We start from the raw sequence: 15,039 nt of genomic DNA, 5'->3' as shown, positions 1-15,039 counted from the left end.
CTTTTTTTGTCATTATAATACTAAAAATCACTTCGATAGGTTCCATGAAAATCAATGACAGTTTACAATCACCCTGAAGACTGCCATGTTGAGACTTGGAAGATCCTATTGGGGGTCAAGATATCTTATTATACTGCTGGACTCCTCGTCTATCTTCTCCATGAGACAGGTAAATATTCAGCATCAAAGCAAGAATATCACTCCTCTTTTGTTTTGTGTATCACAGAGTTAGAACTGACTCACAGCTGAACCTCCAGCAGGTTTTCAGAGGAATTAAATCACTTGGAAGGAGACTCATCTTTTTTCCCACAGAGTAGCTCGTAGATTAGAACTGTGTTCCTTTGGATTGACAGTACAACTTTTTACCACCCCAGATCCCTGTATCACTCCTAAGTTACCAGAGGTCCCTGTATCACTCCCCTAATTTATACATACTTGCTTAAGTCCTATAAAGAGCAGAACCCTATAACTCCACAGGGTCCTCTCCATTCACAGAGGGTGATCAGTTCATGCTAGGTTTAATAAATTCTCTACATTTTCATTCAAATTCCTGACTTGTCTTCAACCTTCCTGCTAAGCTCTATGTTATGTACTCTCTTGAATCCCTTCCTGGTGAGATTCATCAGCTAGAAGGAGGGAATCAGGGCCTTGTCCAAATTGTCAAGATAACAATAGTAATAGCAGCATATTACATTTCTTCCAGTTGTGTAGAATAAATTTTGGAAGAAAAAGATTTGGATGATTCTTAGGAAGATTTAGATAAATCAAGGAGAGATTTAGATAATTCTTAGAACTAACGAATGAACTTTAGAGATAAAGACACCACTGCAAAGTTCCACACTGAATTTTGAACAGGCTCCAGGGCTTGTTGAGTACATAAAGTAAGATTAATGGAGTTAATCTAATTACAGCAGTTAGATACATGGCAGCCCACAGTTATCTGCTCATACTGCAACAATTAAAAGTCTAGTAAACAGAACTTTCTTAAATTACACATACTTTATTTCAGCCTATATACCAAACGGTTGATGCTTTGTAAAAACAAATGTCAGCTTTGTTTTTCAAACAAAGAAAAGAGAGTTTGTGACTTGGGAAAGTTGCTTTATCTCCAATTTTGTTTTTTTCCTTTGTTAGAAAAACAAACTTCTCACCACTTCATAGATTACTGTGACAATCATATGCACAAAATAATGTCTTCTAAAAATATTTGTAGTAAGGAATAACAACACAAAATAAACAAAAAAAAATCCACCTACTTAATTCACTACTATGGGGTCCTTTCAGGCTCATAGTGATTCTTTACAGGTTTCTTTTAGAAACCTGTGGCCATTTGGTCATTGTCCTTCCTCATAGTAGCCAAGAGATCTGAACTGCCTTTTAACTAGCAGCTTAATTCCCAAAAGACTACACCACTGACAGCTCTTATAGCTAATGTATTACTAGTTGGAGATGAGTACTGAATATCCCATGGACTGTCAAAATTACAAACAGATATGTCTTAGAGAAAGTGCAAAGTGCTCCTTGGAGACAAATATGGTAAAGCTTCAACTCACATATTCTGGATATGTTGTTAGGAGAGGCTATTCCTTGGAAAGGGACATCATGCTTGGAAAGGTGAAGGGTCAAGTCAGCAAAGGGTCAGTGAAGGAGAGGAAGAACCTCAATGAGATGGATTGATTGTGAGGCAATGGGTTTATATGTGTCAGAGATGATAATGATGGTGCAGGATAGGACACTGTTCAGATCTGCTATTCATAGGGTCACTATGAATCATACTTGACTCAAGGGCACCTAATAACAACACAAATATAGATAGTTGTTGTTAGGTGTCATTGAGTCTGACTCATAACAACCCTATGAACAACTGATCTGAACCCTCTCCTACCTCGTGCCATCCTGACAATCACTACCACACTCAATCCCACTGCCACAGTCAATGTGTCAATACCCCTGGTTTAGCTGGATCCCCACCCCCCCTTTCCATTGTCCCTCCACCTTTCCAAGCATGATGTCCCTCTCCAAGGTATAATTCCTCCTAGCAACATGCCCAAAGTATGTGAGACAAAGCTTCATCTTTACCTCTAAGGAGCACTTTGGCAGCACCTTCTCCAAGGCGTATCTGTTCGTTCTTTTGGCAGTGCATGGGATCTTCAGCACACTTTTCCAACACCACAGTTCAAAGTGTACCAAAGTCAGGTGGCTCAAATCCACTAGCTACTGTTAGTGGGAAAGATAGGCAATCTCCTTCCCTACGATATACACAGTCTCTGAAACACAGTCTGAGGGTTGGTTTCGACTCAACAGCACATAACAACTATGAAGAATTGATGCCTTTGAATTGTTGCTGGTGATGAATATTGAGTATGGACTGCCAAAGAACAAATCTGTTTTTGAGGAAGTGTAACCAGGGTCTCCTTAAAGACAAGGATAGTGAAACTTCGTCTCATGTATTTAAGCATATTGTCAGGTGGAACCAATCCTTGAAAAAAGACGTCATGCTGGGAAAGATAGATAGTCGGTAAAAAAGATCTTCATTAAAATGGATTGAATGAGTGACTTTAACACTGGGTTCGACCATGGCAAAGATTGCAGGGTGGCGCAAGGTTCTGATCTGTTGTTCCTAGGGTCCTTATAAGTCGTACTCAATGGCACCTACTTAACAATTATTACTATTTAGCAAGCTCACCTTACCTTCAGCCCCCAGTATGTCTAAACCATAAGAGTTAAAACAGGAGTTCATCTCTAACTGTTCTCTGGTCAGCATATGACCTAATTCAGCAAGACAATATCAACTTTGTAGATTGCATAACCGTGGCTTCTTTAAATACATCTTTCTGGAAACTCCATCCATGCGAACTCAGAAACCCGGACGCCTTGTGATGACGCGCAACGAACCTTCCTGGAGAGCGTGTCCGCGCAGCCTCTGCGCAGGCGCAGTGTGGCCGCGGTGGGCGGAGCCAGCCGGGATGAGTGGCGGAGGTACAGAGACCCCCGTGGGATGTGAAGCCGCCCCGGGTGGTGGCGTCAAGAAGAGAGACTCGTTGGGGATCGCAGGCTCGCCAACGCACCTCATTATCAAGGGTACGGAGTGACCTGGCTCTTGGCCCTAGCGGATCCCGGCGCAGCGTTTCTTCGCACCCTGCGCCCTCTGACCCTGTCTGCGACCCTGGCGGATCCTCAGTTTCCACCACGCGCGTGCTTGGTCGGGTGGAGCAGTCGTGTTGCTTCCCCGCAGTCTTCCCGGCTTGATGCATCCTAGGAACTACCAATGGTCCAGGCACCTTTTGCTTCCTATCTTTCCCCGCCCCGCCTTCTTTACAACTCAGGTACCCTTATCTCTGGGCGGTTTGGGATGTGGCCTTGTAACCGCCTTGGAGATGAGGGAGGATTCATACCTCTTAGCAGCACTTAGGAGTTGTGTGGCTTTAGGTCTCCTCTCACTCACTCTCTCCTGGCCTGTATGCTTCTCTAAAATTGAGCATCATGGGAAGAGTAAAAGAGGTAGCATAGATGAGAGTGTCTTTGACACACCATAGTAAGTTCATTGTAGATCCCTAATTCTCCATCTCCTGTAAGCTAAGTAAAGGGGAGTGGTTGTAACTAAATTCTCAGGGAATTTGAATCATGTTTGTCAAGTCCCACAACATTCCTCTCTCCTACATCAGTCTTAACCAACTAGACAATTGCACTTTCTCATTTCTTTGTCTTTATTCATTCACCTTTTACTTGTATAAGGCTGTTAAAAATACGGTGACTTGGCTCAAGGCACCTTAGTGCTCAAAGTATTATCTTTTCATTTTAACATTTTCAAGTGAATATTTTGCAGATTTACAAAGTGAAATGGGTTATTTGGTCTTGTGACTGCTTCTTTCATGGGCATTAGGTATGGATGGATCCAAGGTAATAGCTATTCCTGTTAGGTACTGTACAAAGGTAATAACAATGCCTGTTGCTGGGTACTGTCCAGTAGGCTCTCGTTCATGCCCCATGCTGGCCTTCTGACAGTCCAGCCCATCCTTGCTGTCTCTGCCATTCTGTCTCCTTGAAGGTCTTACCCTCCTTTTTCCCATGCATTTGTGTTTTTTTCTAAAGACTGGTCCTCCTGACAACATACCTAATGCTTATGGGATGAAGTCTTACCATCGTTTTAAGGAACCCTCTGATTATACTTTCAAAACAAGACAGATTTTTTTTCTTTTGACTGTTCATGGTATAGACAATATTCTTCACCTGTATCATAATTTCAAAGAACATCAAGTTGTCTTCAGTCTGAGTCATTGTCCAACTTTCGTGTACATATGTTATTGTTATGTGCCATCAAGTCACCTGCGACTCATAGTGACCCCTAGGTACAATAGCTCTGAATCCTACCCTATCCTGAGACAGTCTCAGGACACCTACCCTCATTACCTTAATTACTGTGTCATTCCATCTCTTCCTGGGTCTTCCTTTCTTGTGCTATACCTGTACGCTTCCAAGCATGATGTCTGTCTTCAAGAACTGGTCCCTCCTGGTAACATGCCCAAAATATGTGAGATGGACCTTCAAAATCTTTGCCTCTAAGGAGCTACTTGGTTTCACCCTATTAAGGACAGACTTGTTTGTTCTTTTGGCAGTCCGTGTTATGTTCAGTACTCCTCTCCAGCACCACAGCTCAAGGCTCTCAGTTCTTCTGTCATCCTTAGTCATTGTCCAGCTTTCTGATGCATAGCAAGTAACTGCAAAGATTGTGTCTTGGATCAGGTGTATCTTAGTCTCTAGATTGACACATTGCTCTTTCATACTCTGGGGAGGACCCTGACAGCACATTTTCCCATTGCAATTAGTTTTTTGATTTTCTGACTGCTAGTACAAAGAGTGTTGTTTGTGGAGCCAAGTAAACTGAAATTGTTAACAATCTCAATCTCTTCTCTGTCGTGGTATGCCAATTGGTCTAGTGATGAGAATCTTTGTTTTCTTAATGTTGAGCTTCAGTACGTATTGTAAACTAAAGTCCTTGCCCTTCTACAGCAAGCACATCAGATCTTCCTCAGTTTCAGCAAGCAAGGTTGTGTCATCTGCATAACGCAGGTTGTTAATGAGTGTACCTCCAATCCTGATGCCACATTCCTGTGCATAGAGTTCAGCCTCCTAAATAATCTGTATATAGATTAAAAAGGTATGGATAAAGAACATATCCCTAACTCACTCCTTGGTTTTTAACCATGCAGTGTTTTCTTGCTCTGTTCTGAGGACTGCTTCCTGGTCCAACTATAGGTTTCTCATGAGTACCATCAGGTGTTCTGGGATACCCATTTCTCTCAGAGTTAGCCACAATTTGTTGTGATCTTCATAGTTGATAAAACACAAATACAAGTATTCTTTTGATACTCTTTGTTTTCAGCCAAGATCCATTTGACATTGGCCTATGATGTTCCTAGTACCATGGCTGCTTCTAAACCCAGCTTGTATTTTGATAGTTCTTTGTGAATGTACTGTTCCAGTAATTTTTTGCATAATTTTTATCAGGATTTTACTAGCATGTGAAATTAGTGATATTTGATAATTTCCACACTATGTCAGGTCATCTCTTTTTTTGGAATGGGAATAACTGAAGCAATTGAAAATACCATGGGTTCAGTCAGGTACACTTTGATGTACTATGTCTGCATTCTCCTCTTATGCACTGTTTGCCTTTTGTGTCAAGCATTTCAATAGTATGTCTGTAAAGTTCATCCATGTATAGGATAGCATGCACTAGCAATATGGCTAAACAATAGCTATCATACATATATACCACCTTTTATCTATTAATGGACAGTTGGGTTGTTCCAAACTTTTGGTTGTCAGTAACATCTCAGTAAACATTGGTGTATACCTATCTAGTTGAGTCTCTGCTTTCAAATCTTTTGAGTATGTACTGAGAAAATGGAATTGCAAGGTCATTTGGCAAAGTATCTTACGTACTGGGCTGACCAATAGTCTCCTCCCATTAAGATTTTCACCTTCAGAAAGTCACCACAAGTCCGGGTGGTCGTACCTCAAGGGCAGTGGATTTGGGTTATTTGATATGGTAATTCTATGTTAAATTTTTAATAACAGACTAACATATTATTTTACTTAAAGTCTAATATTTTGTTAGTGTAGAGCTCCCTTTGGCTATCATTTACATGAAATATTTTTCCACTTTCTTTTACCCTGACCAAAGTACATGATCTAGAGTTACCACTATAAAAGGATGTTTTTTACACAGTACATAGTTAGATCACATTTCCTATCCATTCTGCCAATCTCTGCCTTTTGAGTGTTTAATTTATTTAGGTATGTATTAAAGTGTCCCAAAACAGTACTGCCTACTACTGTTTTTCAGAACCATTTTAATTTCTTTCTTACATACTTTTAGATATTTGCATATGTTTGTGATGGGTATTTAACATTTTAAATGTTTAACACGTTGCCCCAAATGACAGCAAATGTGTTTCTAAGCACGGTCATCAATTTTAAAAAGTGTGCGGCAACATGTTAACAGCTTAACTTATCCTGGTGACACAGTTCTTAGGGAGTTGTATTGCTAACCCAAAGATGGCTTCACTCTGATGGTTTGAATCTGCCAGTGGTTCATGTAGAGAAAGATAGGCAATCTTATTCTCATGCCGTTTACAGCCTCAGAAACCTCACTGGAGGGTCAGCTATGAGTCAGTTTTGATTTGACAGTAACAAGTTTGAGTAACTCCAATAATATGCAACAACGCTCTTCATAATTTCATCTTTATGCCTTGTTTTCTCGATAACATACATTTTAATTGCTCTTGATGCCATTGTCTTTTGAATTATATAGGACCTATGTAGATTTATAAACCAAAAATACCATAAAACTGATCTTAATATTTAAACGTGAAACATTCCCTGGAAACCTTTTATCCTACATACAGCTTTGAATTACTAAAAGTAACGTTCTTTCATTTAAATTATAAAGACTTTCTTTATCTTGTAGGAAAGATCTCCACATAATTCCATTAGTTTTTATTCACCTTGGAATGCCTTCATTTTGCCCTCATTTTTATCATTCATTTTTGCCAGATACAGACTTCTTGGTTGACTGTTACTTTCTTTTGGAACTATTGCTTTAAAACTTTCATGATTTCTGTGGATACATAAAGAGTTAATCTTTTTGAAGATTTCTTATACGTGATGATTTATTTCTATTTTGATTCTTCCAAAATTATCTATTACTCAAGCTGAAATAAGCATTTATTCTTGGCTCATTCATTTGCAAGACTTTCTCAAAGGCATATAACTTGGCATGGAATTACTGTATATACTTGTCTCTAACTCCGTCGTGTTTGTGTTAGATGCCTTTGAGGTGACCATGACTCATAGCAACTCTGAACAGATTAGAACTTTACCCTTTCCTGTACAATCATCACAGTCGCTGCCACACTCAAACCCATTCTGTTCCAATCACTGTGTCAGTTCATATAGTTAACTGTTTTCCTCTTACAGCATGATGTCTCCAACTTTTACATATTATTAAATTGCCCTGATAAACAGTTCTACCAATTTACACATTAATTGGAAGTGCAATGGCTGTTGTTTGGTGTCATTGAGTTCTATAACTCATAGCAACTTTGTGAAGAAAAAAAAAAATCAGAACCTAGCCCAGTCCTGTCCCATCCTTACACTCTCCAGTGTACACTATCCCATTACTATGGTTATTGTGTGAGTCCATCTTGTTGAGAATCTTCCTTTCTTTTCTTGACCTTCCACCTTTCTAGCATGGTATCTCTTTTGAAGAACTGTTTCCTCCAAACAACACACCTAAAATATATCCGTTCCCCATCCTTGCCTCTAAGGAGCATCATGATTGCACTTCCTGTAAGGTAGTTTTATTTGTTCTTTCAGCAGTCCATGGGATATTTTTCAGTATTCATCACCAACACCACAATTTAACAGCATGGATTCTTCTTTAGTCTTCCATATTTATTGTTGAACGTTCTAATGGTTGACTGTGGAACCAAGTAAACTAAAACTGTTAATTATCTCAATCTCTTCACCATCCATACTGATGCTGCCAATAGGCCCAGTGGTAAGAATCTCTGTTTTCTTGATATTTAGCTTCAATCCACATAGGAGGCTGCAGTCCTTGACCTTCTGCAGCAAGCGCTTCAGATCCTCCTCAGTTTCAGCAAGCAGGGTTGTGTCATCTGCATAACACAGATTGTTGATGACTCTTCCACAAATCCTGATACCACATTCCTCCTCTTACAGCCCAGCATCTCAGATGATCTGTTCTGCATACTGATTGAAAAGGTATGGAGACAGAATACATCCTTGACGGACCCCCCCTTCTTGATTTTGAACCATGTAGTGTCTCCTTGCTCTGTTCTGACGACTGCTTCTTGGTCCAAGTATAGGTTTCACATTAGCACTATCAAATATTCTGGGATTCCCATTCTTCTCAGAGTCAGCCACAGCTTGTAATCCACACAGTAAAAAGCCTTTGCATAGTCAATGAAGCACAGATAGACATTCTTCTGGTACTCTGCTTTCTGCCAAGATCCATCTAACACTAGCTATAATATCCCTAGTACCACGACCTCTTTAGTTACTTTGCTCCACAGTCAACACTCTCAACACTCTTGGTAACAGCAGCCAGGAAATCAAGAGACGAATTGTATTGGGAAAGTCAGCTGTGAGGGCCTCTCAAGAGTACTGAAGAGATGTCAGGCTGGAGACTAAGGTGCACCTGATCCGGGCTGTAGTCTTTGCAATTATGTGTTATGCATCAGAGAGTTGGACAGTGAATAGGGATGATAGAAAGAGAATTGATGCCTTTGAGCTGTGGTGCTGGAGAAGAGTATTGAATGTACCATGGACTGCTAGGAGCACAAACAGGTTTGACCTGGAGAGGGTAAAGCCGGAATGCTCCTTGGAGTCAAGGATTCTGAAGCTTCGTCTGACATACTTTGGGCATGTTGCAAGGAGGGACTGGTCCTTGGAGAGGGCCATCATGTTTGGCAGAGTGGAGGGGCAGCGAAGGAGAGGAAGACCTTCAATGAGATGGATCGATTCTATGACTGGAGTGGTGGGAATGAGTGCATTTGAAATGGCTAGGTTGCCACAGGATAGAATGGCGTTTAGGACTCTTGTACATAGGGTCACTATGAGTCGCAAGCAGCAACAACAACATTCTAATACAGAGTAAGCAATTGAAAATACTGACTTGAATCAGTGCTTTGGAGAGGTCCCTGACAGTGGATTTGCCCAAAGATTTTTTTTTTACTTTTGCTTTTGTGGGTGATGATTTTAAATCCAAGTAAGATGGAATCACTGACAACTCCAGTCTTTCTCCATCAGTCATGGTGTTGCCTGTTGCTCCAAATTTTTGTTTTCTTTGTGTTCAAATGACTGTAGTCTTTGATCTTCACCAAGTACTTCAAGTCTTCTTCACTTTCTTAAAGCAAGGTTGTGTTATTTGCATAATGCAGGTTGTTAATTCAAAACCTCAACTGGGTTTTCACATTCATAGATCCATAAGGACAAATGATAATAAACTAAATGTTACAACACTTAATATGGATTAACCCTGAATTTATTTTATCATTGTAGATCTTGGAGAAATTCATTCACGGCTTTTAGATCACAGACCAGTTATTCAAGGTGAAACACGTTATTTTGTGAAAGAATTTGAAGTAAGTATTCGAAACTTATTTTGTAAAATCTTTATAGTCCTAATTGTTACTGTGTTAATATATGCAAGATAAATTACTGATTAATTAATAAATAGAGACGTTGGATGAGGGAAAGGCATTGTACAATAAGGTATTGATTAAGTATTAACAGCTAATTAATTATGAATCAGTAATAATGTTATAAAACAAATTGTGAATGATTATATGCAAAACCACTGTGATTTCTAAATTTACACTCAGAAAACATTTTACAAAATTAAAAAGACAACAGCAAATAAGAATAAAGGAAAAATACCAAAGATTGCTTCATAATTACCAATTAAATAAAAAAAAATCCAAAAATACCTGATTTCAATTCCTCTGTTCTTGAAGAAAACAGAGAGGGACTTAGAAAAAGGTATTGTTTTCTAATTGCACCTGTACAAGACTAGGCAGCAGGAGGTTTGAGTATGGCTTCTGATGTTTACTCAAGAGTATTCACTTAATCAGTTTTTCCTATATAAAATTTTTATTGTCAAGTCAACTCCAACTCTTAGCAAACCTGTGTACAACAACTCTGAACTCTGCTCTGTCTTGAGCCAGATTCATTGTCTCTGACATATCTATCCCCATTACCTCAGTCACTGAGTAAATTCATCTCATCTTGGGTCTTCCTCTCTTGTGCTGTCCCTACATTCTTCCAAGCTTGATGTCTTTCTCTTAGGACTGGTCACTCCTTGCACCATGCCCAAAATATGTTAGACAAGCTTCAAAATCCTTGCCTCCATGGAACAGCCTAGTTTTACCCTCTCAAGAACAGACCTGTTTGATCTCTTAGAAGTCCGTGATTTATTCAATACTCTTCTCAAGCACCACAACCCAAAAGCATTGATTCTTCTTTGATCACCCTTAGTCATTCATTGTCCACCTCTCTGATGCATAGCAAGTAATTGTGAAGACCATGGGCTGGATCAGGTGCACCCTTGTCTCTAGAATAACATCATTGCTCTTCAGTACTCTGGAGAGGTCCCTGACAGCAGCTTTCCCCAGTGTAATTAACCTTTTGGTTTCCTGGCTGCTGCTACCAAGAGTGTGTATAAAATTAGATACTGTGAAATATACTGATTTATAGAGACTAATGAATCTGCATTTTCAAGGCCTGTTTTTCATTTGGTGCCCTGGTAGCAAAATGCTGAAAGGTCTGTCTTTTGAATCAAACTCGGGTGGCCTAGTGAGTAAGGAGTTACGGTGCTCACCCAAAGGTATGCAGTTTCAATCCACCAGCTGTTCTTCAGGGGAAAGATGAGCAATCTCTTTCCATCCTATTTACTGCCTATGAAAACCTGATAGAGGGTCAGCGTTGAGTTAGTGCCAACTTGATGGCATATAACAACAAAAGTCCCTGTTTAGAAGGAAGATGAGCTGTTTCGTCCTGTGAAGATTTACAGGCTAGTCATTATGAATTGAATTCTATTTGATGGCAGTGAAGTATTTTCTATAATTTTTTTCTCTCAGTTAGAGCATCATTACCTACCCCAGCATTCAAATTAAAACTTGAGAATCATCTTTGGTTATTCCCTCCCTTTAGCACACACATTCAAGGGAGCTCTGTTAATGTAGTCCTTAGGTAGTTCTGCTCCAAACTCAAGCACATACCTCTATAGTGATTTGAATCATTTTGTAGTTCTGAGGAAAAAAGATGGACAATCTCCTCTTGTGTGATTAACAGACCCAGAAAGCAGCAGAAGGCCAGCTATGAGTTGATTCCAACCTGACAGCAAAGGATCCAAATGCAGATCTTTCTAAATCTTCTTCCTTTATGTTGCTATGCCTGCATTACCATGTAGTCAAATCTGGTCTTCACACTATTGTCAGTGTGTACTAATCTCTCTGTCACCTTTAATAATCTTTATGGTCTATTATCTATTATCTAGTCCCTTCTATTCTGATTTTATCATCAGCCATTCTGTGTCTTCCATACTGTGTCTGGTGACACTGATTAACCAAAATGCCATATTGTCATATTACCATGAGCCACAGTACATAAAACAGTAGTGTCTCATACTACTAATGTTTTAATGAAAAGCCAGCAGTGGTGTGCATACATTTTAATGAATCTGTGTCAGTTGATACTTTCATTTCAAATGAGATGCATACCAAGCAGGAGGTCTAAAGCAACCAAAAGGAGAAAACCTTTTAATAAACCCTTTAAAATTGCCAAAAGCCTGTATGGCTCCTGAGCACTCAGGTAGTCCCATGTGTGCTGGAGTAGAGGTGTGCTACAGTAGGTTTTCAGTACCTGATAACTTTCAAAGTCGATAACCAGGCCTTTTTCCCAAGGTACTTATGGGTGGGCTTGAACTTCCACCTTCCATTGCAAGCCAGAATTAGTTTATGATAGCTGGCTAAATCTTAAAAACAAACAAACAAAGAGAAGAACACACCACAAACCCCAAAACCCTGTAAACCAACTAAAACAACAACATCAAAAAAACCAACCCCAGAATATTCAAGATAGAGGTCACAGATTTCAGTATTAAGAAATGTTTATGGGCCTTAACAGCTCCCATTACTACATTACTAAAAACCTGCATCATAACTATCTCATAGAGTTGTGGTAATGATTAAAAAAAATGATTTATGTGTATATTTCTTTCGGTATTGTTAGCTATTATTTCTCTACTGTTTAGGATAAGAGTAATGTGGGGACATACAAAATTACTTATTCCACTAGTCCTTTTCATGAGACATATAGTGAGAATAAAGAGTATATTTATGTACAAACTAGTTATGAGTCCTTTGCAGCACATTACATATATGTTTTTAAAATCAGTATAATTTTGTGTATAGTGTGTCATCATAAACAAAGTGTTTGCTCATGTTTATAAAGATAAGTGTTAGAGAACTCTGCTGGGTATTTTTGATAGATTGCAAACTATCAGTGTTGAAAGTTTACCTGATTATTTGAGCCAAGATTCTGGTGTGTAGCAAAGCGGTGTAAAGAACATCTTTGTAAAAATTCAGCAATTAATATAATGCTATTACTGGAAAACTTTCTCAAGCAATAATTATATTTTTGTGTAATACTGGAATAGTTTTTTCATATGACCAAAACATGTCTATTTAAGATTTATACAGTTTAATGAATTATGTGTTTTGCAAAGCAATCTTTCAAGGGAGCTCTGGTGGTTTAGTTCGTAGGGAGTTGTGCTGATAATCCAAAGGCTGTACCTATCTAGTGGTTTAAATATACCAGTGACTCTGAAAGTAAGATGAACAGTCTCATCCTATTGTCATTTTCAGCCTTTGGTCTTAGTAGAAACTGACTCAAAGTGAGTTAGTGAGTCCATGAAATCTTCAAAAGATGATGTCCAACAACATTGGACCTTTGCAATAAAAAGGACTTATAGGAATATTTACTGAATTTCTTTTCAGTTTCTCAGCTCTGTTTTCCTTCTCTAAATTTTTATTTAATTTGTTATTGTCTGTGTATGTACACCAAAACATAAACCAATTCAATAGTTTATACAAGTAAAATTTAGTGACAATGATTATATACTTGAATTTGTACATCCATTCTCATCCTCCTTTTCAGACTTGCTCTTCACCTAATAATATAAACTGACTTTCCTCTAAAGAAGTTCCTATCTAAGGTTTTGAGGTTTTGTTGTCAGTTTGGCTCCATACAGATAGTTCTTCAAAGAGTGTAATGCTCAAGAGAGAGATTTTTTAAATAGCTAAGGTAGTCTGTTACTTAGTTTTAAAATTACTTCAGAGGATGTTTTTGGTTTAAGATTGAAAGATTCTCTTATGGCAGTGGTTTCAGGAGTTCATCTCTGCTGCTCCCCCACCCCCAGCTCAAAAATCTGAGTCTATGAGAATATTATCCCTTTTGATCAAGATTTTTCTATGGGTCCTGTAATCAAATATTTTGTGATGGTGGCTGGGTGTTATCTAGTTCTTCTGATCTTGTGACAAAATAAACCGTTTTCTTAGAGGCAGTTAACTAGCCACCTATTCCATATCATCCTCCTATTCCTGACTCTCATTCTTCTCTTGTTGTTCCTAGTCAAATGAGATCAGTTTTGTGCCTTGGAAGACTGCTTGCAACGTTTCAAGACTAGATAATGAACTTGAAGGTAGACTCGTTGTTGCTGTTGTTGTTGATTGCTTTCAAGTCGAGCAGTACTCATAGCGACCCTATGAACAAAAGGCCTGAAGCCCCTCTACAATTATCAGCATTTATCAAAGTTCATACCGTTTCTGGAGACATGTTGTTTAGGAAGTGGATGCCACTCCTGTGCAATAAATATGTCATTAGGCCATTTAACTAAGATGTCCCATGAATCCATGGTCTTAGAACACCAAACCAAGGAACCAAATCCCATGAGGTATTTGGTTGTGTTCAAGACATCTGCACTAGACTGTGTTAACTAGATACATTAAATTTAGAAGACAGCTACCTGGAAAATTCACTGGAAGAGATCCATATTTGTTTCCATTCAAAAAAAAAAAAAAGCAAACCAGTATGATCTAACAAAATGTGGAAAGTATTACATAATATCATCTGCAAGTAAAATCTTGCTGGAGATAATTAAAAAAATGACTAGAACACTACATCCAGAGGGAACTAACAAATTCAAGCTGGATTCAGAAGAGGTGGTGATTTGAAGGATATTATTGCTGATGTCAATTCGTTCTTGGCTGAAAGGAAAGAATACTAGTAAGATGATTACTTACGTTTTTTTGATTGTGTAGATCATAAAAAACTATGACTAGTATTGAGAAGAATGGGTATAGTGCAACTTAATTGTACTCATGCAAAACTTATACACTGAACAAGAAGCACTTGTTCAGACAGAACAAAGTTGGAAAATATGAAAAGTTTGTGGGAAAGTTGTATCTTTTCTCTGTACCTATTAGTCTGTATTGTTGCAGTTGTTAGATGCCATCAAGTTGACTGCAACATATAGAAACCCTGTGAGTAATAGACCTGAACTTTGCCCTGTCCTGTACCATCCTTATGATCTCTGTCATTCTCAAGCCTATTGTGTTAGTCACTATGTTAGTCCATCTTGTTGAAGGGCCTCCTCTCTTTCTCTGCTCTTCCACTGTTCCCAGCATGATATCTTTCTCCAGGGATTGATTCCTTCTGAGAATATGCCAAAGTAAGTAAGATGCAGTTTCACCATCCTTCTCTGCTGTTACATTTCCTTCCAGAATCGGTTATTGGGGTAATGGTAGGTGTATTTCAGTGGTGATTAAGTTTATAAAACAGTGTATGGAATAAGTGTATGAAATACAAAGTGAATGAAGAAAAGTATGAAACACAATGTATATTAATTTTATATGCAAACCAATATAAAAATAAATTTTTTTAATCTTTTTA

General features: G+C 38.6%; 1 protein-coding gene across 1 annotated transcript in view; it reads left to right on the top strand.

The window, feature by feature from the left end:
* The first annotated feature begins 2,936 nt into the window (after nt 1-2,936).
* Nucleotides 2,937-15,039, top strand: part of BLOC1S5 (biogenesis of lysosomal organelles complex-1, subunit 5, muted) — a 64,219-nt gene continuing 52,116 nt past the window's right edge. The window contains exons 1-2 of the mRNA XM_006888742.1: nt 2,937-3,081; nt 9,589-9,671. Coding sequence (XP_006888804.1) covers nt 2,967-3,081; nt 9,589-9,671 — 198 coding nt within the window. The 5' untranslated portion in view covers nt 2,937-2,966. The remainder of the gene's footprint in view (nt 3,082-9,588; nt 9,672-15,039) is intronic.

The sequence above is a fragment of the Elephantulus edwardii genome, unplaced genomic scaffold (assembly GCF_000299155.1).
Source record: "Elephantulus edwardii isolate Elephantulus edwardi_28Jun2011 unplaced genomic scaffold, EleEdw1.0 scaffold00071, whole genome shotgun sequence".
In the NCBI taxonomy this organism is placed as follows: domain Eukaryota; kingdom Metazoa; phylum Chordata; class Mammalia; order Macroscelidea; family Macroscelididae; genus Elephantulus; species Elephantulus edwardii.
Note: the sequence above shows the minus strand (reverse complement) of the source record. Positions and strands in the feature narration are given on the sequence as shown.